At 56.2% G+C, this 21,706-nt stretch overlaps 1 protein-coding gene across 1 annotated transcript; it reads right to left on the bottom strand.

The window, feature by feature from the left end:
- On the bottom strand, positions 1-15,175 carry ELP6 (elongator acetyltransferase complex subunit 6). The gene is made up of 7 exons (XM_086856639.1): positions 14,937-15,175; positions 11,166-11,244; positions 9,652-9,722; positions 4,353-4,480; positions 3,385-3,577; positions 1,816-1,962; positions 1-1,325 (listed from the first exon to the last, which is right to left on the bottom strand). The coding sequence occupies exons 1-7, from the start codon at positions 15,042-15,044 to the stop codon at positions 1,197-1,199; spliced, it is 855 nt and encodes a 284-aa protein (XP_086712765.1). The 5' UTR covers positions 15,045-15,175; the 3' UTR covers positions 1-1,196.
- Between the last annotated feature and the right edge of the window lie 6,531 nt (positions 15,176-21,706).

The following is a 21,706-nucleotide window of genomic DNA, read 5'->3' as shown; positions in this document are numbered from 1 at the left end:
TTGCTAAAATTACAGATTATTATTTTAAAAAAACGCTTCAGCACAGGCAGGTCATGTAGCTGCTGGTCAGGGTTTGGGGTGAGGAAGCAGTGGCTGAGACGGGCTCCCAGAGGGGTTTACCCAAGCACAAAGGCCAGGATGAGCTCGGGCAGCCTGAGGGGATGAACCAGGGCAGCGCCCAGCTCTCAGCACAGCCAGGCCAGGGGCTGTACACGGAGCCATGCATTTACCAACTGCTGGCAGCTGGCCAATCTCTGCCAGCCAGAGCTGGGAGCAGGGCCAGGATTGCGCCAGGCTCCCTGCTCCACCCGCTGTGTGTCATCTCCCCGCTCCCCAGGCGTGCAGCGCCTGGCACTGCCGTGCCCAACACAGCGGAAAAGGTGAGGCCGGGCACGCCCAGCCCGCGGGGCACCTCCCGCCTGTATTTACACGCTCTAAGGGCCATTCCTGCAAGTTCTTGCTCCCGTTCTTGGCCTGAGTGTGTTGGGAACGGGGTGGGAGGACAAAGGGATGCAGCAGGCTCCAGGCAGGCTGATCCCACCTTGGCACCGCTCCAGGTGAGTGTGAGCTTCCCAGCCGGGTCAGATTGCTGTGCTGCTGCTGAGAGGTGCTGCTGGTGCTCTGCAGAGGCAGGGACTGCCATTCCCGGGCTCTGAGCTGCCACAGTGTCACAGGATGGCAGTGCCACAGGACGGCAGTGCCACAGGATGGCAGTGCCACAGGGCGGCAGTGCCACAGGGCGGCAGTGCCACAGGGCGGCAGTGCCACAGGACCGCAGTGCCACAGGACCGCAGTGCCACAGGACCGCAGTGCCACAGTGTCACGGGGCCTCAGTGCCACAGGGCGGCTGTGTCACAGGATGGCAGTGCCACAGGATGGCAGTGCTACAGGGCCTCAGTGTCACAGGATGGCAGTGCCACAGGACCGCAGTGCCACAGGACGGCAGTGCCACAGGATGGCAGTGCCACAGGACCGCAGTGCCACAGGACCGCAGTGCCACAGGACCGCAGTGCCACAGGACCGCAGTGCCACAGGACCGCAGGGCCTCAGTGTCACGGGATGGCAGTGCCACAGGGCCTCAGTGTCACAGGATGGCAGTGCCACAGGACGGCAGTGCCACAGGACCGCAGTGCCACAGGACCGCAGTGCCACAGGATGGCAGTGCCACAGGACCGCAGTGTCACAGGATGGCAGTGTCACAGGACCGCAGCCGACAGCCCCCGTGCGAAAAAGGTGACGTTCCTGTCCTGGATCTTGTACTGGTAGATCTGGACCAGGTCCTGCTCCCCCGCCTGCCGCAAGGACAATCTCTTGATTATCTTAATCTGCAAAGGAAAAGGAATAGGAACACTGTTCCTCTGGCTGCCCATGAAGCCTCTGGCTGGCCTGCAGGGAAGGGGGGGGTCACTCATAAATAATGCATCAGCAGCTGCCTGTCCCTGTGCCCTCGGTGGCAGCCCCTGATGAGGGATCACACAAGTGCCAGCACCCTCCCAGCCCTGCAGAGATCACCACAGGCCAGGCTCAGATCCACTGTTTGGGGAAACTTCCCAGGAAAGTTCTCCCTCAGCCTGGGGTGGGAGAAGCCTGCACTGTATAAACCCTGGAAAGCTTCAGAGGCGGGGAGTCCCAGGTGGCAGGACGTGCCTGAATATCCCCGCAGAGGGCGAGTGACAGCTGGGTGCTCCAGCAGATCCTGGTGCCCACGGGATTACTCCTTAACCACACTGCAGCCTGGGCTGTCTCCCACAGCCCCGGGGAGTGCTGGAGGTGACAGGGACACGTGCCACCTGTCCACGCTCTGCTGCGCCTCACCTGCCCGTGAACATCCTTGCAGAAGCCGGTGGCCAGCCCCTCTGCCCACAGGATGAGGTCGCTGTGATGACACAGGGAGTTCACAAGCAGTTCATTCTCCTCGTCTTCTGAATCCTCGTTGCTGTGAACCAGCACCACGATGTTCCCCTGGAACGGGAGCAGCAGGCAGGGATGAGCCCCTGGCTGGGCCTAATCCCTTAGGGGAAGGACAGGGGGGGTGGGTGAGCTTTCACAAACATCCCATCTAAGCTCCAGCTTGGTCTGAATTCCACTGGGAAAATAACCCATGGAGAGGCTGGGCATGCCCCAGCCAGAATCCCCCCATCCTCTGGCTGATCCCCAGCATGGGCAGCAGGGGAGGGGGGGATTCTTCCCCACTCAGGTGAGACCACCCTGCAGAGCTGCCTCCAGCTCTGGGGCCCAAATCAGAGGTGCCCCTGCCCACAGCAGACGTGATCTTTAGGGTGCCTTCCAACACAGACCATTCCATGATACATAAACACTGAAGAGCTCACTGCACATTGTGTACACACACACACACACATATATGAAATGTGCAGTCTAAAAATACCTCCAGCCTTTGTAGGGAGACAGTGGCTGAACCAGTCTGTCAGGCTGGGCAGATGGCACTGACTGAATTCAGAGCTGGTAAATAAAGAGGTGGCCAAAGGGCTGCAGCTATGCTCACACCCTCACACCTCTGACAGGGAGCAAACACCTCCCCGACTCACTGACTCTATTAACATCCACCTCAAGAGACTCTGCCTCAGCCCATACAAGTCACCAGTGACTTAAAATAACACAAATTCTCAATCAATTAAAATGTACTTTAAAGCATCAGAACACCTCAGACAGAAATAGCAAAGTGTTAGTGTGGTTTGCCATCTTTTTTAGCTCTTTGGAGGTAAATATTCTCTGCAAGCAGATCATCCCCTGTCAGCACATACAGCCCAACACCCCACGCCATGTGAAGTGCGGGGTGACAACACCCAACAGCATCAGCTCATTCCTCGCTCCTGCAGGGAAGTGCCCAGGGAGGGGACACCCCCTGTGATGGCAGTTTGGGTGTGACTGTCAGCACTTCTGGCTGTGGTGCTCCCAGGAGTCCCCACATCGCTGGGAGATCGCTGCAGACCATCACCCCCACCCTGGGGACCACACACTGGAGGGTGGTGGGAGCTGGACTGGGGGGCCCCATTTCTGTCCCCTGTGAGACTCACCAGCCCCTCATATGACCCATTTCCACCCCTGCCCTCCCACTCAGGGGTGTGAGTCAGGATCTCTGGAGAGCCAGGAGCTCCAAAAAACACTATTTTATACCTCAAATCCCTGTTCATACATCAGAGACACATCAGAGACTCTGGGCAGCACCTCCCAGGAATGCAGCTGAACAGGAGCCTGCTCTCAGGGACCCACACAAGTCCCAAGAGTGGCCCCAGGGCAATGACCTGAACTCCTTGGACAACCACAGCCTTTCCAAAAGCTCATCATGGTCAGAAGGAAGAGGAAATAAAGGCAGGCTTTGCTCTGCAGGCTCTGTGCACAGCCAGAACCCCGGGGGAGCAGTACCTTCAGCTGGCAGCACACGGACACGCGGCAGTAGTGGATGAAGTCCAGCACGGCCACCGGTGCAGCCCCCAGGCTCAGCAGGACACTGAGGTCATCCACCAGCAGCACGGGGCCTTTCCAGGAATCACCGGCACTGGGAGCCAGGGACACCCGGACAAACTCAAACAAGGCTCGGAGGTCAGAGGTGCTCCCGCTGCAGGACATGAAGGAGGTGTCAGGGGCTTGGCACCACGTGTCCCCCTCCTCACCCACTGACCCAGAGTGGGGGTCACCAGCCTGTCCCCTCCCTGCTGTCCCCACTGCTGTGACAGTCACCTCCTTGCTGCCCTTTACACCTGTGTGTGCTGAAAGCCTCCTGCCCTGCTCCAGGGAGCACAGAATGCTTTGGGTGGGAAGGAAACTCGAAGCCCATCCAGTCCCACCCTCTGCCATGGCAGGGGCACCTTCCACTACCCCAGGCTGCTCCAAGCCCCGTCCAACCTGGCCCCGGGCACTGCTGGGGAAGTGTTTGGCCTTTGCTGAGCTTCCCAAGGCAACATGGAGAAAATGATGTGAGAATAAACCCAAAAGCCAGCATGGATAAAGCAGCATTGTTCTCTTGGATAAGAATAAAACTCAAAATAATAAAAGAAGGGAATAAACCACTTGGCTGGGGTTTCGTTTGACACATACCTGTGGAGTGCTGAAATAAATGTTTTTCTAGACCTGTGACATGCTTAGCAATGAGGATGGGAGTGGAAATTCCCCTACAGTTCTGGAAAGGGGGACAGGATCCCTCCATGAGCAGCACTCCATGAGGAACAGCGAGGGACAGGCCAGGACACTCAGGAGGATGTGCACAATGCTGTGCAGCCGAGTCCTTGGGCCTTGGAGGGGAGCACAAAGGGCAGCAGGAGCCAGTCCTGGACCTTGGGTGATGCTCTTGGTGGCAGCAGATGTGAGGGGGAACACTCCATGCTCAGGCTCACCTCAGAAACTGCAGAGGACTGGGCTGCCCTGGCTGCTCCTCCTCCCCAAACACGAGGTCAAGGCAGGACTTGAGGCCCTCCAGGAAGACAAGCTGTCCCCGCTCCTTGGCAGCTGCCAGACTGACTCCCTGGAGAGAGGAAAACATTAGGTTTCAGAGTGAACACTTATGGAAAATGCTGCACACAGAACCATGTGGGTCGACAGCCAAATTTTCATTCTTATTCAGATCAGATCTTATCTAAATGTGCTGATAAAGTCAGTGCTTCAGGGATGAAATGGGCACTTCTGTCACAGTCACTGGTGGCACATTCGCTCCTCTGTACTTTGCCAGGAGGTAACAAAACCACACTGTGACTTGGGGGCTCAAACATCCTGGAATTCCTTCTGGGAAGCCAGCTTGGTGTACAGATGCAGGGAGAGAAGGGCCCAGGCTTCTCCAAGGGCCTGCTGTGAGCAATTCCTTCACCTCCCTGCCTGGGTGGTGAAAGCTTTTGTTTTTCATTATCTCCACATCACTGCTGTGGCAATGAGGGCTCCTGGCACAGCCCACGCAGCCGAGGCTGGCACGGCACAGCCGGGATCCGCAGAGCGCCGTGGCTGCGCATCCCAACGCTTGCACAACAGCTGGGAGAGAGCAGCCAGGGCTCCCACGGGAAGCAGCCCTGACTCCACTTGGAGGAGGAGGAGGAAGAACGACCACGACAAACGCCTGGGGCTGCGACTCAAACTCAGCTGGATCGGCCCTGCCTGGTGGTGAGGCCAGTCATGAACCACGTGCTGGCAATGTCCAGCTCCAACAGAGACATCCCGCAGCTGCAGCAGACAGCTCCAGCTGGAGATCACAGAATTCTAGAAAGGTTTGGGATGGGGGATGTTTAAAGATTATCCAGTTCCATCCCTCCACAGGGACACCTTCCACTGGACTAGGCTGTCCCAAGCCCTGCCAAGGGCTGAAGGAGCTGGGGGGCTCAGCCTGGACAAGAGGAGGCTCAGAGGGATCCTTCTCACTCTCCAGTTTATTCTCAAAAAGGGTGGTCAGGCATTGCAAGGGGCTGCCCAGGACAACAGAGGAGTCACCATCCCTGGGGGGATTTAAAAGCTTCGTGGATGTGGCACAGAGCTAGTGGTGGCCTTGGCAATGCTGGGGGACAGGTGGACACAATGATCCTTGAGGGCTTTTCCAACCTCAGTGATTCCAGGATCACGTGCAGTACAACTGTTTCCTGGGGGATTGGACTAGGTGACCTTCTCAGGTGTCTTCCAACCCAAACTACTCCATGATTATCTTCCCAGGGTCAATTTTGCAGCACTATCACTTTGTAACGTGGATATTAAGAATAATCTGAGGCCTGACTGAACTCCCATCTGCTGGCATCTGTTCCCTGCTTTAAATGGAAGCTGCTTGGACTCCCAACCCTGTGAATCCTGCCCCCTGAGAAGAATGCTTCCTCTATTCTCCTTCTACTCAGCTGGGAAGGAACGTATGCCTGAATGCTTATTCCCTCTTCCAACTCCCCCTATAAAGCAATAGATTTTTTTTGGGCACCATCCCTCAGTAACAGCTTCAGAAATAGCAGCATTATTGGGCAATTCCGAGCACACACAATGGAAAACATCCTAGCCAAGGACAGCACCACCTTCATGTGGCAGGTGAGGAGCAGGGAACAGCCAGCAAATAAATACCTGCCATGCTATAAAGAAGGGCTGGGCTGCACAGGAGCCTCACAAACCTCATTCCCTCAGGGATTTCTGCAGTCCACAGGACTGGGAACCTGCTGAAATGCTGTGACTAAGTTCACTATTAATATCAGTAATTCTGCAACTGATTTTACCTTTGCTTCAGCCATTTCTTCCTGCATACACAAACTCTCTGTACCTCAGAAAAGTGTTCCCCCTTTAGAAGGGAACTCAGTGCTGTGACACCAGGGCCTGCCTGGGTGACAGGGAAGGGCCACAGCAGCCAGGGACAGGGTGGCCTGTGTGTCAGACCAGGAATTCATATCCTCAGTGGTATGGAGTCAGCAAGTCCAGCCTCATTTTCCAACAAGGGAACACGTCCCAGAGACCTGAACTCAGCCACTGCAGTCACCTGCCACAGCAAACCTCTGCCTGTCTCCCTGCTGGCAGCCCACCCAGCGTGACCTCTGGAAGCATCAGACAGCTTGGAAAAGTGGAAGAAGTGCTCAGAATGGCCAGTGGCACTTTGCTGAGTGCACAGACAGGGCTGATGTCCCTGCAGGACTGACATCCCCGCAGCGGAGCCACGGCCCTGCCCAGCACCCAAACAGCCTGAAAGCTTTCAGTCTGTGCCAGCATCCCGCTCCATTACCCTGGAGCACAGGGACATTATCTCTGGCACGCTGTCAGCCATCGACCCAGCCCAGGAATGCTCCTGCAGCAGCAGCTCAGCTGCTCCTGTCCCTCTGGGGAGCTGCTGGAGCGTGGTGCCCCCTCCCTGCCAGCAGTGACAGCCCCTCAAAGCAGAGCTGCTGCTCACTGCTGGCCATTCCATACAGGAAAGCAAAATATTTGAGGGACAGGAGAAGGAATGGAGTGTGCAAAGCAAGGGGAATGAGCTCCATCAGCAAACACAGCTGTGGGACAAAGTGTGGCCATCAGTAATCAGGCCAGGCCACATCCACCAGGCGGTGAGCTCAGAGCAGGGGACAGGAGATGGGCATCAAATGGGGACAAATCTGGTTTCCCTGTAAAACAAAACAAACTTTGTACAAGTGAGGGAGGGAACACCAACCTGGCAGGGTGCCCTGGTGCTGTTTGTCCTGATACAGCCCTGCATGTTCTCTACAAGGTCAGAGCCAGGAACATTGAGGGTGCCTTAAAATGAAGTGTGGGTCCTCAGGGAAAGAGGACACAGGCACAAAAAGCCAGGGAAGTTTTTTCCTGCAAGTAAAGATACATCCCTGCATTTAGCTAACACATAAGGAAGTGGTTTGGGACTTGTAACGCCTGGCACACTGGGAAAGCAGCAAGTCCCTGGCAGCATCACTTTGCTGTGTATAAATATTCACTTTATCACCACACACCAGTGCTACAAGTGTCACTGTACAATCCACCCTGCCCCAGGAGCCTCCTCCTGGGCCTGGGACTACCCTGCTCCCGACAGAAACCGGGGCATTGCTCAGTTCTGAAGCTCTTCCAAGTGCAGGCTTTCCTAAGGGCATGATCAGAGTCACAGAATCACTGAGGCTGGAAAAGTCCTCTGAGTCCATCCAGTCCAGCCATTCCCCCAGCACTACCAAGGCCACCACTGACCATGTCCCCAAGTGCCACCACCATAGCGCTTTTAAACCCCTCCAGCAACAGGGACTCCACCACAACCCTGGGCAGCTGGGCCAGGGCTGGAGAGGCTTTTTGGTGAAGGAATTTTCCCAATATCCAGCCTGTGAACCCTTGAGATCACCTCCTCTTGTCCGGTCCCTGTTCCCTGGGAGCAGAACCCGACCCCCCCGGCTGTCCCCTCCTGGCAGGGAGTTGTGCAGAGCCAGAAATTCCCCCTCAGCCTCATTTTCTGTAGGCTGAGCCCCTTTCCCAGCTCCACCTCAGCTGCTCCAGCTCTTCCCAGCTCCATTCCCTGGACACCTCTGTCCTGTACCTGGGGAATGCCAAACTGCCCCCAGGACTGGAGGTGCCTCAGCAGTGCCAGCACAGGGGATGGGCACTGTCCCGGGCCTGTGGCCACACCATTCCTGGTCTCCAGTAAAGATCTACAGTAACAAACTCTTAAGCAAGAGTGAAACTATCCTACTAAGAAGCACCTTTTCTGAATCTGACGTGTTCATCTGTGCAAAGAAGGACTAAAGCAAAGAGAAGACGTGATGGAAACTCGGATATAAATAACTGATGTTGCGACCTCCAGCTCCTCAGAGCCTGGGAGGAATTCACAGCAACTACCACAGGGACACCTATGAAGCTGCAATGCAAGAGTGACTCAGAGCTGAAAGCAGCTCAGCGCTTCTCTGAGCTACGCTTATCACCTCCTTTGTGGCAGGCACCTTTTGTTCAAGTATCAGACAGCAAATCGCCCCCATTAGCATCGCACGTGCGCTGCAGCTAATCCTCATGTTCTCTCCCTCCTCAGCCTCCCAGCCAGGGAGATGGCAGCAGCTCCCATTACACCGGGAAACCTCTGCATTGGGAAACACGCTGACTTCAGGAGCAGGCAAGGATCCTGTGTTTCACAGCTGCATTTCCTCCCCACACCGGCTGCTGTGCCCCATTTCCTGCCCCACTCAGCCCCTGATTTCCTCCTCTCTGCACCACAGAGGCCAGGACAGCTCAGTGCTCCTGGGGGGTGGTTTGCTCGGCAGGGGAATCACACCTTGAGTGTCCACCTGTGAGTTACAGCTCCGTGGGGGAACACCGTGTTTGCTCAGCCCACTGCATGTAGCCCGGGCCACTCATCTCCTTTCGAAAGGTAAAAACTGAGCAGTAAATAAAATACAGCTGTTTAGCAGCACCGTGTTTAGAGTGGGGAATACAATACCCGGCTCCTCAGCACTGGGGACTCTTCATGAGCAGCAGTGCTGCTGGGATTCACGGCAGAACCAGAGGAGGGAGGATCAGTTCAAGTCCTCATCCCTTCAGCCCTGGAAGGTCACCTGCACTTCCCACCTGGAGCATTTCACCTTGGCGTGTTGTGCAGAGAGCTGAGCGAAGCAGTTTGGAGCTCAGATAATTTGCTGACATGCAGAATTGCTCTGCCTGCTTTGTCTCTCTGTTTCCTCATTTCACAGTACACATAATCCTTGCCCAACTCACCACGGGAAGGAAATCCCTAGGAATTTACCTGTGGCTGCTCACAGAGCTCAAAGGGATGGCTCAGCCCAGAGGCCAAATGAGGCACACAGGTGTCCTGGTGACTCAGCCCTCCATCCCCACAGGAACCAGAGGACAGGGGACAAAGTCACCTTGGGAGCTCCTGCAGGTGTGCAGGGGTCCTGGGAACACTGACAGCACAGCATTTTCCTCTCCAGGAGATTAAGGAACCTCCATCTACCACTCTGGGCCTGTCTGGGGAACGCTGAGCCCCAGAAAACATTTCTAACACAAAGCAAGCAGCTGTCCAGCTCTTGGCAGGGCAGAGCCTGTGGGGCTCCAGGTTTTTGCCCAAAAGTGCTCTTTATCCCCCATCACAGGAGCAGCAGTCCTGACTGTCCCCACCAGGACCTGGAAACATTTCCTCACACACAGTTCCTGCTCCCCATTCCCATTCCTTCCCACCCAACAGAAGTGGGGTTACCTGGACCTGTAATAATGAACCTAGGCCAAGAGACTCACCAGTTTCTGTGCCACGATGCTGTAGTGGCTGAAGGACTGCAGCAGGGCCACAAAGCAAACCTTGCAGCCAGCTGGGGAGGGACAAAAGCACACATTAGCAGTTCCACTTTGCAGCTGACATTATCAAAGCTCATAAATCACAGCAGCCAGGCCACAGGTCTGTCTGGAAGGACCTTGAAGTGATGCAGGTCTAGACAGATCCTCCTTTGCTTTCAGTTTTCACCTTTCTAGAGGATATCCACGTTAGGGAAAACGTTAGTTTAAAAAGAGAGGGAAAGAAGGAAAAAGATGACTTTAAAAAGTGTAAGGCCCCTTTTCTGCCTCATGCCAGGCCAGCCTGGGACCTCCTGGCTGTGTTTGCTGGTGTTACAGTACAGAGGCCAAGGGCCGGCCATGACACTGAACTACTGAAACCACACACATGCTAAAAATTCCCATTTTGGCTCTCCCAGGGCAAGTGACCTTGACTGGAAAAACACACAGAACAGGGAATTGTGTCAGACACCTAAATAAAATGTGATTTTGGAAGACAGTTTGGGTATGAACATTATCAGTGTTTGTTGGACGTGGATTTCAAGTAGAACAAGTCAGTGCCCCCAGATGAACCTGCAGATGTCCCAGAGGTTTTGGGCAGCGAGTGGACAAGGTGCAAACAGGGAATAACTGCAGCCAGGTCCTGGGCTGGAGGGGCAGGTGACAGCTAGCACACCTGTCCTGAGACACACCAATACCCCACAGATGGCAGGGAAGGCTTTTCCCAGGCACACAGGCAGCTCTGGACAGCACTCCCAGGGCACTGCTGCAGGACAGGACATCAGCAGAGCCCGAGGCAGTGCCTGGCAGGTCTCTCTGAACCATCACACCATTACCAGCCCACTTCCCATGGGATTTCCCTCTGCTCCATTAAGTGACACATTTCCAAGCAGGGTAAAGCCCCAGTTGAGGCAGTGGCAGCTCTGGGGGCAGAATGTCCTCATCCCATGCCCTGCCCAGCACTCTGAGCTCCCTTTCAGGCCCGACAGTACCAGAGTTACTGGGCTGTGCCAGCAGAAAGCTGGAGGAGCCCCTGAGCCCAGCACCTGCTCCACAGGGGCCAGGAGGTTACTCACAGAGAAACTGTTCCCAGAGAAGTAATTATACACCTTGCCAGGCTCTGTTTGCTTCTTGACTCACTCTGAGCTTATCTGTTGCTAATTGATCCTGATATGTGTAATTACATCATAAAAATGGATGCAGGGAGGGAACTGCAGTGAACACCTCCCTGTCAGAGCCTGGGTGATTTACAACCATAACCACAACCCATGATGAAACAAGGTGCAGAATTATGGGAGGTATCCAAGAATACAGAGGAGTCCCACAAACAAGTCAGGACTGGGAGCCATAAATCCTAACCCCAAAGCTTTGGGTTTACCCGAGGATACCTCACACTCTGCAAAACCTCCCTCTGCTCATGGAGCAACCCTGAGGGAACCTCCAAGATGTCCCTGTCTCTGAGAGTGCTGCTGCTGACCCACCTCTGAGGTAGAAGGAGAGGAAGTGGTGCACCAGGAAGCTGCCATCTGTCCGTGTGTCTCGCAGCAGTGTGAATTTACCCTGGAAAAGAAGCAGCAAAATAACAGAATAAGGTGAGGGCACAAACTGCTCTTGGTAGACAAGATGTTGGCTCGAGCTACAGGAATTCTGCAGGTCCTGCTCAGAGGAAGAAGCGGACAAGCAGAGTTCCAGCTGCCTGTCTACAAAGGGAAGCCAACACGTCCTCCAGACACAGCCCACGGGGAGGCATCTGAACCACAGCATCGCTAAGGTTGGAAAAGCCCTCTGAGCCCATCAAGTCCAACCATTAAACCAGTTCAACCACTAACCCAGCACTGCCAAGCTCACCACTGAACCCTGTCCCCACATGCCCACCAGCTAAAAACCCTTGTGCTCAACTGTGAGCCCAGCTGGACCCCCACGTCTGTGCCCACCCCCTCCCCTGGCAATAACAGACGTGCAGCACGGTGTTCCAGTGATGCCACATCCAGAGCCTCTGGTGCTGGACTCCATCAGGGGGTTCTGGGCAGTTTCCACCTCCCAGCTCTGTGCCCCTCTCCTCCAATTCACAGGGATCTTTCTTCTCCAGGCAGCAGCAAGGGAACAACAGCCACTACTCCATTCCCAGCCCATTCTCCCCTTGCCACAGCCAGCACTGCCAGTGTGTTTAAAATGTCAGCACCACTAGAGCTGCTGTTCCTCCTGTGCCCAAACAGCCCTCCCTGTCCTCCCTTCCACGTTTACTTCCAACATGCCACCTTTGGGCTAGAAAACCTTATCACCAAAATGCTGTAGTGCAGCAGAGCTCTCAGCACAAGGTATAAACCTTGTTTTGATCAGGCAGGAAAGCAATTCCGTTCATCAGTGCACACTCATTATTAGCCCCAGCCTCATCAATGTGTTTGTTTCCATTAAAATCTTAGTCAGGATGTTTCTTTAATCAATACACATCATAGATGAGCTGCTTGGAAACACAAAGAACTTATCAAAGTGGGAGTTTTTCTACTCCCAAGAACAGAAAAACCTTTTGCAGCAACAAGCCATCTCCACACAGATAATTCCCAAGCCATCCATCAGAACAAACTCCCAGTGCCCACAGCCTAAAGCGGAGCGAATGGAACGGCAAATATTGAACATGACTGCAGGGAATGCAAAGGGCAGAGAAGCTGCTCTTCCCCAGCCAGAGTGGGAGCTCTTGCCCCCAAAGAAGGGTTATGCCTCAATGGCCACTGCAGTGACAGGGACACTGCCCCAAGACATGTCCTCCATGGATGGGCCTGGAAGAGACTTGTGCTCAAACAGCACAAACCCAGATGTTCAGGGGTTTATCTTCTGCCACTCCATCTCCTTCAGCTGCCCTCTTCCTCAGCAGAGGCCTGAGAAGAGCAGGCCAAGCAGTCCCTGTGTGCCCTCCCTGCCGGCTGGCTCCCACAGGCTGTGCTGGCACGGTGGCATTTGTCACTCCGAGCACACGGCACCTTGCTGTCCCGAAGGCAAAGCCTTCCTGCAGAACCTTCTCCACGAATCCCAGCCTGCTCTGCCCATGCCCTGCCCTCACACTCAGTACCTGCAGGCCAAGAGGCAGAAGCTGCAGCTGTTTGTTAGGAACTGCCAAAACCCCTCTGCGGGGCAGCAGTGGGTGCGACACCCAGGGTGACACTGGCAGCAGCTCCTTCCCCCCAGCAGCGCTGGGAAAGGGGCAGGGCCCGGCCTGGCAAGGAGAGGGCTGCCAAGCGCTGATGCTGTCACACAGCGGGACACCGAGCCTGGGGATCCAGCACATTCCAGGGACTGGCTGTGTGCAGGGATCGGCTGCACACACACATACTCGTCATTTATTACAGCTAAAGCACATTTCACACCCCGACTACTGCAGGGTCTGCAGTCCCCCCGCTGCAGCACCGGGAACTCGCTGGGCAGCCAGCCACACCGCAGTGACACCTGGACAAGGGAACCTGCAGCGTGCGCTGGGATGGGAAGAGCTCGCTCAATCCAAGGGAATTCATCACACAGAGAAGGCCTTGGTCGGCTCCTGCTCTGGCTGCCAAGTTCAAACCCAGGATCTTGAGGCCAAATCTTTTGGTTTTGCTCTGTGAAATTTCCTGTTCACATCAAGGTGAGCTCCTTGCCTCAGAACCAAGCTCATGGATGAGCACATTCCCACTCATCCCACATCTCCACCACCAAACACAACTTAGAGAACAGGCTGACAAACTCCACCAAGCATTTCTCACTTAGTGTTTCACATGCATCAAAAACCCAACATCAACCCACAGGAACCACAGGGCTTTGGGACTTTGCACAACCAGACCATCCCTTACTACCACCTCAGCCTCAGCCAACACCTCCCCCAGATCTGAGGCTTTGAGCCTCAGGGGCATCATCCCAAATTCTCCTCAGTATTGTTTCCCCATCAGACCAGAACTGCCCCACTTCAGCCTGCCTGACAAGGAATGACCTCAGAAATATCTTCCAGATCAAGGAGAAACCTCCCCTATTCCCATCACAAGCTGGTATTAGGGCATGGGGAGAAACTGGAGACAAAGGGGGAAACTCAGACTTATAAAACAAATTATCACCCCAAACTTGCTTTTATTATCTAAGCTTGTAACTCTCAGGAAAAACATGGAGTAACATGCAGCACACAGATAATTTATTAATAATTACTGATGACACCGAGTTGGTGGTGTGGCCAGAGGGAAAGGAAGGGGCATCCAGAGGGACAGGAAGGGGCATCCAGAGGGACCTGGAGAAGTTGATCCAGTGGGTCCATGGGAACCTCATGAGGTTCAACAATGCCAAGTGCAAGGTGCTGCACCCAGGGAAGGATAATCCCCAGAACCAGCAAAGGCTGGGGGATGAAAGGATGGAGGGATGGATAACAGCCAAGCTGCTCCAGGGCTGGAGCCCCTCTGCTCTGGAGCCAGGCTGGGAGAGCTGGGAATGTTTCCCTGGAGAGGAGAAGCTCCAGGCAGAGCTCAGAGCCCCTTGCAGGGCCTGAAGGGGCTCCAGGAGAGCTGGAGAGGGACTGGGGACAAGGGATGGAGGGACAGGACACAGGGAATGGCTCCCAGTGCCAGAGGGAAGGGCTGGATGGGATATTGGGCAGGAATTGTTCCCTGTGAGGGTGGGCAGGCTCTGGCACAGGTGCCCAGAGCAGCTGGGGCTGCCCCTGGATCCCTGGCAGTGCCCAGGGCCAGGCTGGGCACTGGGGCTGGGAACACTCCGGGAAGATGGAAGGTGTCCCTGCCCCGGACGGGATCAGCTTCAAGGATCCTTTCAGCCCAAACTACTCTGGGATTCTATGAGTGACATTTTACCTGTACAGCTCTCACAGAGAGCGGGACTGTTTAGTGAAGCGTGACCTCATTAACACAAAACCTCCCTGGAAAAACTGCATTAATTAATTTAGCGCCTTAAACGAAAAGTATCTCTAAGAACATCTCCCCGGCCCGGAGCAGTGTCCGCCAGCGGGTTTAACACCCAGTTCTGTGTTCATTCCCCGCAGGGCAGCACGCACGCACGGACACACCGCGGGAACGGAGTTCGGCCGCTTCTCAGCGGCGGATACCGAAGCCAGAGCAGTGAGGGACGGCGGGGAGCCGGGAACGGGCGAGGGAAGGGCCGAAGGCGGCTGAGCTCCGGGACCGGCCATCGCCACCTCCGCCTGCGGAGGCCGTGCCCCTCCCAGCGTGCCCCTCCGCTCCCGGCGGCCCCGGCCCGTCCCTCCCGCCCTCTCAGCGCCCTCTCACCGCGTCCGGGCGCTCCGGGGAGGCCCCGAGCAGCTCGTTCAGCTCCGCGAACATGGCGGGCGGCGCTGAGGGGCCGCGCAAGGCGGGAAGCGCCGCTGGGCCGCGCATGCGCCGGGCGGGTGGCGCCGCCTGCTGGTGGGGTGGGGTGGTGCCGGAGCCGCCATTGCCGCGTGAGGGGAGCCGCAATTAGCGGGGACGGATCGGCAATTAACGAGGCTGGATAGACAATTAGCGGGGCTGGATCGGCAATTAGCGGGGCTGGGTCACTCATTAATAGGTTTAGATCACAAATTAGGGGGCTGGATCGCTCATTAAGGGGGCTGGAGCACCAGTTAACGGGACTGGATCTGCACCCCACTATCAATTAAAGCGGCTAGATCCGCACCCGTGTGGTTAATTAAAGTGTTAAACGGGATTGGATCCGCGTCCCATCATAATTAAGGGAGCTGGATCCATGTCCTATCATTAATTGACAGGGCTGAATCCCCGTTCCATCATAATTAACGGGGCTGGATCCCCATCCCATCGTAATTAATGGAACTGGAGCCACATCCCATCATAATTAATGGAACTGGATCCCCATCCCATCATAATTAACGGGGCTGGGACCCATCCCATCGTAATTAATGGGACTGGATCCACATCCCATCGTAATTAATGGAACTGGATCCACATCCCATCATAATTAATGGGACTGGATCCACATCCCATCATAATTAATGGGACTGGATCCACATCCCATTGTAATTAATGGGGCTGGGTCCCCATCCCATCGTAATTAATGGAACTGGATCCCCATCCCATCATAATTAATGGGACTGGATCCACATCCCATCGTAATTAATGGGACTGGATCCACATCCCATCGTAATTAATGGAACTGGATCCCCATCCCATCATAATTAATGGAACTTGATCCACATCCCATGATAATTAATGGGACTGGATCCACATCCCATCGTAATTAATGGAACTGTCTCCACATCCCATCGAAATTAATGGGACTGGATCCACATCCCATCATAATTAATGGAACTGGATCCACATCCCATCGTAATTAATGGAACTGGATCCACATCCCATCGTAATTAATGGGACTGTGTCCCCATCCCATCCCAGCTCACGGGGCTGTGTCCCCATCCCATCACAGCTCACGGAGCTCTGTCCCCATCCCGTCCCAGCTCACGGGGCTGTGTCCCCATCCCATCACAGTTCATGGAGCTGTGTCCCCATCCCGTCACAGTTCACGGAGCTGTGTCCCCATCCCGTCCCAGCTCACGGGGCTGTGTCCCCATCCCATCCCAGTTCACAGGGCTGTGTCCCCATCCCATCACAGCTCACGGGGCTGTGTCCCCATCCCGTCACAGTTCACAGGGCTGTGTCCCCATCCCATCCCAGCTCACGGGGCTGTGTCCCCATCCCGTCACAGTTCATGGAGCTGTGTCCCCATCCCATCCCAGCTCACGGGGCTGTGTCCCCATCCCATCCCAGCTCACGGGGCTGTGTCCCCATCCCATCCCAGTTCACAGGGCTGTGTCCCCATCCCGTCCCAGCTCACGGGGCTGTGTCCCCATCCCATCACAGTTCATGGAGCTGTGTCCCCATCCCGTCACAGTTCACGGAGCTGTGTCCCCATCCCGTCCCAGCTCACGGGGCTGTCTCCTCACCCCGTTGTCCATAAAGGTGCAGACAGGCTGGATCCTGGTGCCACCGGTCCCACTGAGCCCAGGTCCCAGGGTGCCACCAGCCCTTTTGCAAACCCCTGCGCTTCTGTGGCAGATTTCACACGTCTGGGAAGCATCTGGGACACTTGGGGACACGGGGATATTTGGAGGGGTCTGTAACTCTCTCACTGTTTCCTGGTTCATTATCAGAAACATCCACTGGGCACGTAAAAATGATCTGCAGTGACAGCAAATTCACAGCCCATAACCACCAAAACCCGCATTCTTTGGTGTCACTTTTTGCCTCCAGCCTGAATTTGAGTTTTTTGACACTTAATTCACCTTTCCATTTGCTCCAGCAAACCTTTTGTAACAGTTTGAATTTCATCATGGAAGCAGGGATTGCCCTGCTGAGGGGAAATGTTCTGGAGATGGAGAGAAGGTTCTGGAAGCAGGGATGTGCCAGGGGAATGGAGAGAAGGTTCTGGAGGCAGGGATGTGCCAGGGGAATGGAGAGAAGGTTCTGGAGGCAGGGATGTGCCAGGGGAATGGAGAGAAGGTTCTGGAGGCAGGGATGTGCCAGGGGAGAAGGTTCTGGAGGCAGGGATGTGCCAGGGGAATGGAGAGAAGGTTCTGGAGGCAGGGATGTGCCAGGGGAGATGGAGAGAAGGTTCTGGAGGCAGGGATGTGCCAGGGGAGAAGGAGAGAAGGTTCTGGAGGCAGGGATGTGCCAGGGGAGAAGGAGAGAAGGTTCTGGAAGCAGGGATGTGCCAGGGGAATGGAGAGAAGGTTCTGGAAGCAGGGATGTGCCAGGGGAATGGAGAGAAGGTTCTGGAGGCAGGGATGTGCCAGGGGAGAAGGAGAGAAGGTTCTGGAGGCAGGGATGTGCCAGGGGAGAAGGAGAGAAGGTTCTGGAAGCAGGGATGTGCCAGGGGAATGGAGAGAAGGTTCTGGAAGCAGGGATGTGCCAGGGGAATGGAGAGAAGGTTCTGGAAGCAGGGATGTGCCAGGGGAGAAGGTTCTGGAGGCAGGGATGTGCCAGGGGAATGGAGAGAAGGTTCTGGAAGCAGGGATGTGCCAGGGGAATGGAGAGAAGGTTCTGGAGGCAGGGATGTGCCAGGGGAATGGAGAGAAGGTTCTGGAGGCAGGGATGTGCCAGGGGAGAAGGTTCTGGAGGCAGGGATGTGCCAGGGGAATGGAGAGAAGGTTCTGGAAGCAGGGATGTGCCAGGGGAGATGGAGAGAAGGTTCTGGAGGCAGGGATGTGCCAGGGGAGAAGGTTCTGGAGGCAGGGATGTGCCAGGGGAGATGGAGAGAAGGTTCTGGAGGCAGGGATGTGCCAGGGGAGATGGAAAGAAGGTTCTGGAAGCAGGGATGTGCCAGGGGAGAAGGAGAGAAGGTTCTGGAGGCAGGGATGTGCCAGGGGAGAAGGAGAGAAGGTTCTGGAAGCAGGGATGTGCCAGGGGAATGGAGAGAAGGTTCTGGAAGCAGGGATGTGCCAGGGGAATGGAGAGAAGGTTCTGGAAGCAGGGATGTGCCAGGGGAGAAGGTTCTGGAGGCAGGGATGTGCCAGGGGAGATGGAGAGAAGGTTCTGGAAGCAGGGGTGTGCCAAGGGAGATGGGGAGAAGGTTCTGGAGGCAGGGATGTGCCAGAGGAGATGGGGAGAAGGTTCTGGAAGCAGGGATGTGCCAGGGGAGAAGGTTCTGGAGGCAGGGATGTGCCAGGGGAGAAGGTTCTGGAGGCAGGGATGTGCCAGGGGAGATGGAGAGAAGGTTCTGGAGGCAGGGATGTGCCAGGGGAATGGAGAGAAGGTTCTGGAAGCAGGGATGTGCCAGGGGAGAAGGTTCTGGAGGCAGGGATGTGCCAGGGGAGATGGAGAGAAGGTTCTGGAAGCAGGGATGTGCCAGGGGAGAAGCTTCTGGAGGCAGGGATGTGCCAGGGGAGATGGAGAGAAGGTTCTGGAGGCAGGGATGTGCCAGGGGAGATGGAGAGAAGGTTCTGGAGGCAGGGATGTGCCAGGGGAGAAGGTTCTGGAGGCAGGGATGTGCCAGGGGAGATGGAGAGAAGGTTCTGGAAGCAGGGATGTGCCAGGGGAGAAGCTTCTGGAGGCAGGGATGTGCCAGGGGAGATGGAGAGAAGGTTCTGGAGGCAGGGATGTGCCAGGGGAGATGGGGAGAAGGTTCTGGAAGCAGGGATGTGCCAGGGGAGAAGGTTCTGGAGGCAGGGATGTGCCAGGGGAGATGGAGAGAAGGTTCTGGAAGCAGGGATGTGCCAAGGGAGATGGGGAGAAGGTTCTGGAGGCAGGGATGTGCCAGAGGAGATGGGGAGAAGGTTCTGGAAGCAGGGATGTGCCAGGGGAGAAGGTTCTGGAGGCAGGGATGTGCCAGGGGAGATGGAGAGAAGGTTCTGGAAGCAGGGATGTGCCAGGGGAGATGGAGAGAAGGTTCTGGAGGCAGGGATGTGCCAAGGGAGAAGGTTCTGGAAGCAGGGATGTGCCAGGGGAGATGGAGAGAAGGTTCTGGAGGCAGGGATGTGCCAAGGGAGAAGGTTCTGGAGGCAGGGATGTGCCAGGGGAGATGGAGAGAAGGTTCTGGAGGCAGGGATGTGCCAGGGGAGATGGAGAGAAGGTTCTGGAGGCAGGGATGTGCCAGGGGAGAAGGTTCTGGAGGCAGGGATGTGCCAGGGGAGATGGAGAGAAGGTTCTGGAAGCAGGGATGTGCCAGGGGAGATGGAGAGAAGGTTCTGGAGGCAGGGATGTGCAAGGGGAGATGGGGAGAAGGTTCTGGAAGCAGGGATGTGCCAGGGGAGATGGAGAGAAGGTTCTGGAAGCAGGGATGTGCCAGGGGAGAAGGTTCTGGAGGCAGGGATGTGCCAGGGGAGAAGGTTCTGGAGGCAGGGATGTGCCAGGGGAATGGAGAGAAGGTTCTGGAAGCAGGGATGTGCCAGGGGAATGGAGAGAAGGTTCTGGAGGCAGGGATGTGCCAGGGGAGATGGAGAGAAGGTTCTGGAAGCAGGGATGTGCCAGGGGAGATGGAGAGAAGGTTCTGGAGGCAGGGATGTGCCAGGGGAGATGGAGAGAAGGTTCTGGAAGCAGGGATGTGCCAGGGGAGATGGAGAGAAGGTTCTGGAAGCAGGGATGTGCCAGGGGAGATGGAGAGAAGGTTCTGGAGGCAGGGATGTGCCAGGGGAGAAGGTTCTGGAGGCAGGGATGTGCCAGGGGAGATGGAGAGAAGGTTCTGGAGGCAGGGATGTGCCAGGGGAGATGGAAAGAAGGTTCTGGAAGCAGGGATGATGCACTGTGAGCATTAGGGGGCATCCCACGATGTGATAAAAGCACGGAACGAGGGACAGAGGCGCTGGCAGGGCTCAGCTCCTCAGAGATCAGCCGTGCTGAGGGACTGTGTGGGTTTGGGAGCAGGATTCCATGGGAGAAGCCTGTGGAAAGCAGGGCTGTCTCCATCTGGGGAAGCTCCTGAGCTGCAGATTCCTGGGAAAAGGGCTGTGAGGTGTTTGCTTTAGAGCTGCCTCGCCTCCCCACAGGATGATTCTCGTAGGAAAGATGTGCTGTGTGAGGATTTGGCTGAGGCACCGTGGCCGTTCTTCTGCCCTTATTCCCCATGTCTGTGTGTGTTTTACCTTTAAAATCCCCCATCCTGCTCTCCAGCCCTGCTCAGGACCCCCCGGGAGCCCCGAGATCCCTGGTGTGCCCCTGGAGCCGCTCGTGCCGGCCCTTCCCTGCTGAAAGGAGCTGCCTCTCTTCTCTGCCTTTGATGCCTTCAGTGCTGGGAAAGCTGGAGATGAAGGTTTCTTTAAAAACCAAACCGTTTTGCTTTTGTTGTGGTCGTTTCAGGGAGCTGGGAGCCCGGCTCTGGTGCAGGGGAGTGCAGGAACCAGGCCCTGCTGCTCCAGAATTCCTGCAGCAGCCCTGGAGAGAGCCTGGCTCTGTCCTGGCTCCGTCCTGGGTAAATCCTGGCTCTGTCCTGGGTAAATCCTGGCTCCGTCCTGGGTAAATCCTGGCTCCGTCCTGGCTCCATCCTGTGTAAATCCTGGCTCTGTCCTGGGTAAATCCTGGCTCCGTCCTGGGTAAATCCTGGGTAAATCCTGGCTCCGTCCTGGGTAAATCCTGGCTCCGTCCTGGCTCCATCCTGTGTAAATCCTGGCTCTGTCCTGGGTAAATCCTGGGTAAATCCTGGCTCCGTCCTGGGTAAATCCTGGCTCCATCTGGGCTCCGTCCTGCCTCCATCCTGGCTCCCTCCTGGCTCCGTCCTGGATAAATCCTGGCTCCGTCCTGGATAAATCCTGGCTCCGTCCTGGATAAATCCTGGCTCCGTCCTGGCTCCGTCCTGGATAAATCCTGGCTCCGTCCTGGATAAATCCTGGGTAAATCCTGGGTAAATCCTGGCTCCGTCCTGGGTAAATCCTGGGTAAATCCTGGCTCTGTCCTGGGTAAATCCTGGGTAAATCCTGTCTCCGTCCTGGCTCCATCCGGGCTCCGTCCTGGGTAAATCCGGGCTCCGTCCTGGCTCCATCCGGGCTCCGTCCTGGGTAAATCCGGGCTCCGTCCTGGCTCCATCCGGGCTCCGTCCTGGGTAAATCCTGGCTCCATCCTGGGTAAATCCTGGCTCCGTCCTGGGTAAATCCTGGCTCCGCCCTGGCTCCGTCCTGGGTAAATCCTGGCTCCGTCCTGGCTCCGTCCTGGGTAAATCCTGGCTCCGTCCTGGCTCCGTCCTGGCTCCGTCCTGGCTCCGTCCTGGCTCCGTCCTGGCTCCGTCCTGGCTCCGTCCTGGCTCCGTCCTGGCTCCGTCCTGGCTCCGTCCTGGCTCCGTCCTGGCTCCGTCCTGGCTCCGTCCTGGGTAAATCCTGGCTCCGTCCTGGGTAAATCCTGGCTCCGTCCTGGCTCCGTCCTGGGTAAATCCTGGCTCCGTCCTGGCTCTGTCCTGGCTAAATCCTGGCTCTGTCCTGGGTAAATCCTGGCTCAATCCTGGCTCCGTCCTGGCTCCATCCTGGATAAATCCTGGCTCCATCTGGGCTCCGTCCTGGGTAAATCCTGGCTCAATCCTGGCTCCGTCCTGGCTCCGTCCTGGATAAATCCTGGCTCCGTCCTGG

Source organism: Cyanistes caeruleus, chromosome 1 (assembly GCF_971803275.1).
Source record: "Cyanistes caeruleus chromosome 1, bCyaCae1.hap1.1, whole genome shotgun sequence".
NCBI lineage: Eukaryota > Metazoa > Chordata > Aves > Passeriformes > Paridae > Cyanistes > Cyanistes caeruleus.
This window is presented reverse-complemented; position numbering and strand designations above follow the sequence as displayed.

What these genes read in the sequence shown, in the direction of transcription:
- ELP6 (XM_086856639.1), bottom strand. Translation starts at nt 15,044, where the DNA reads ATGCGCGGCCCAGCGGCGCTTCCCGCCTTGCGCGGCCCCTCAGCGCCG. An exon ending in GCATCGTGGCACAGAAACTG is followed by an intron (nt 4,481 to 9,651) that starts GTGAGTCTCTTG and finishes TCCTCTCTCCAG; the next exon opens with GGAGTCAGTCTGGCAGCTGC. An exon ending in AGTCCTCTGCAGTTTCTGAG is followed by an intron (nt 3,578 to 4,352) that starts GTGAGCCTGAGC and finishes CATGTCCTGCAG; the next exon opens with CGGGAGCACCTCTGACCTCC.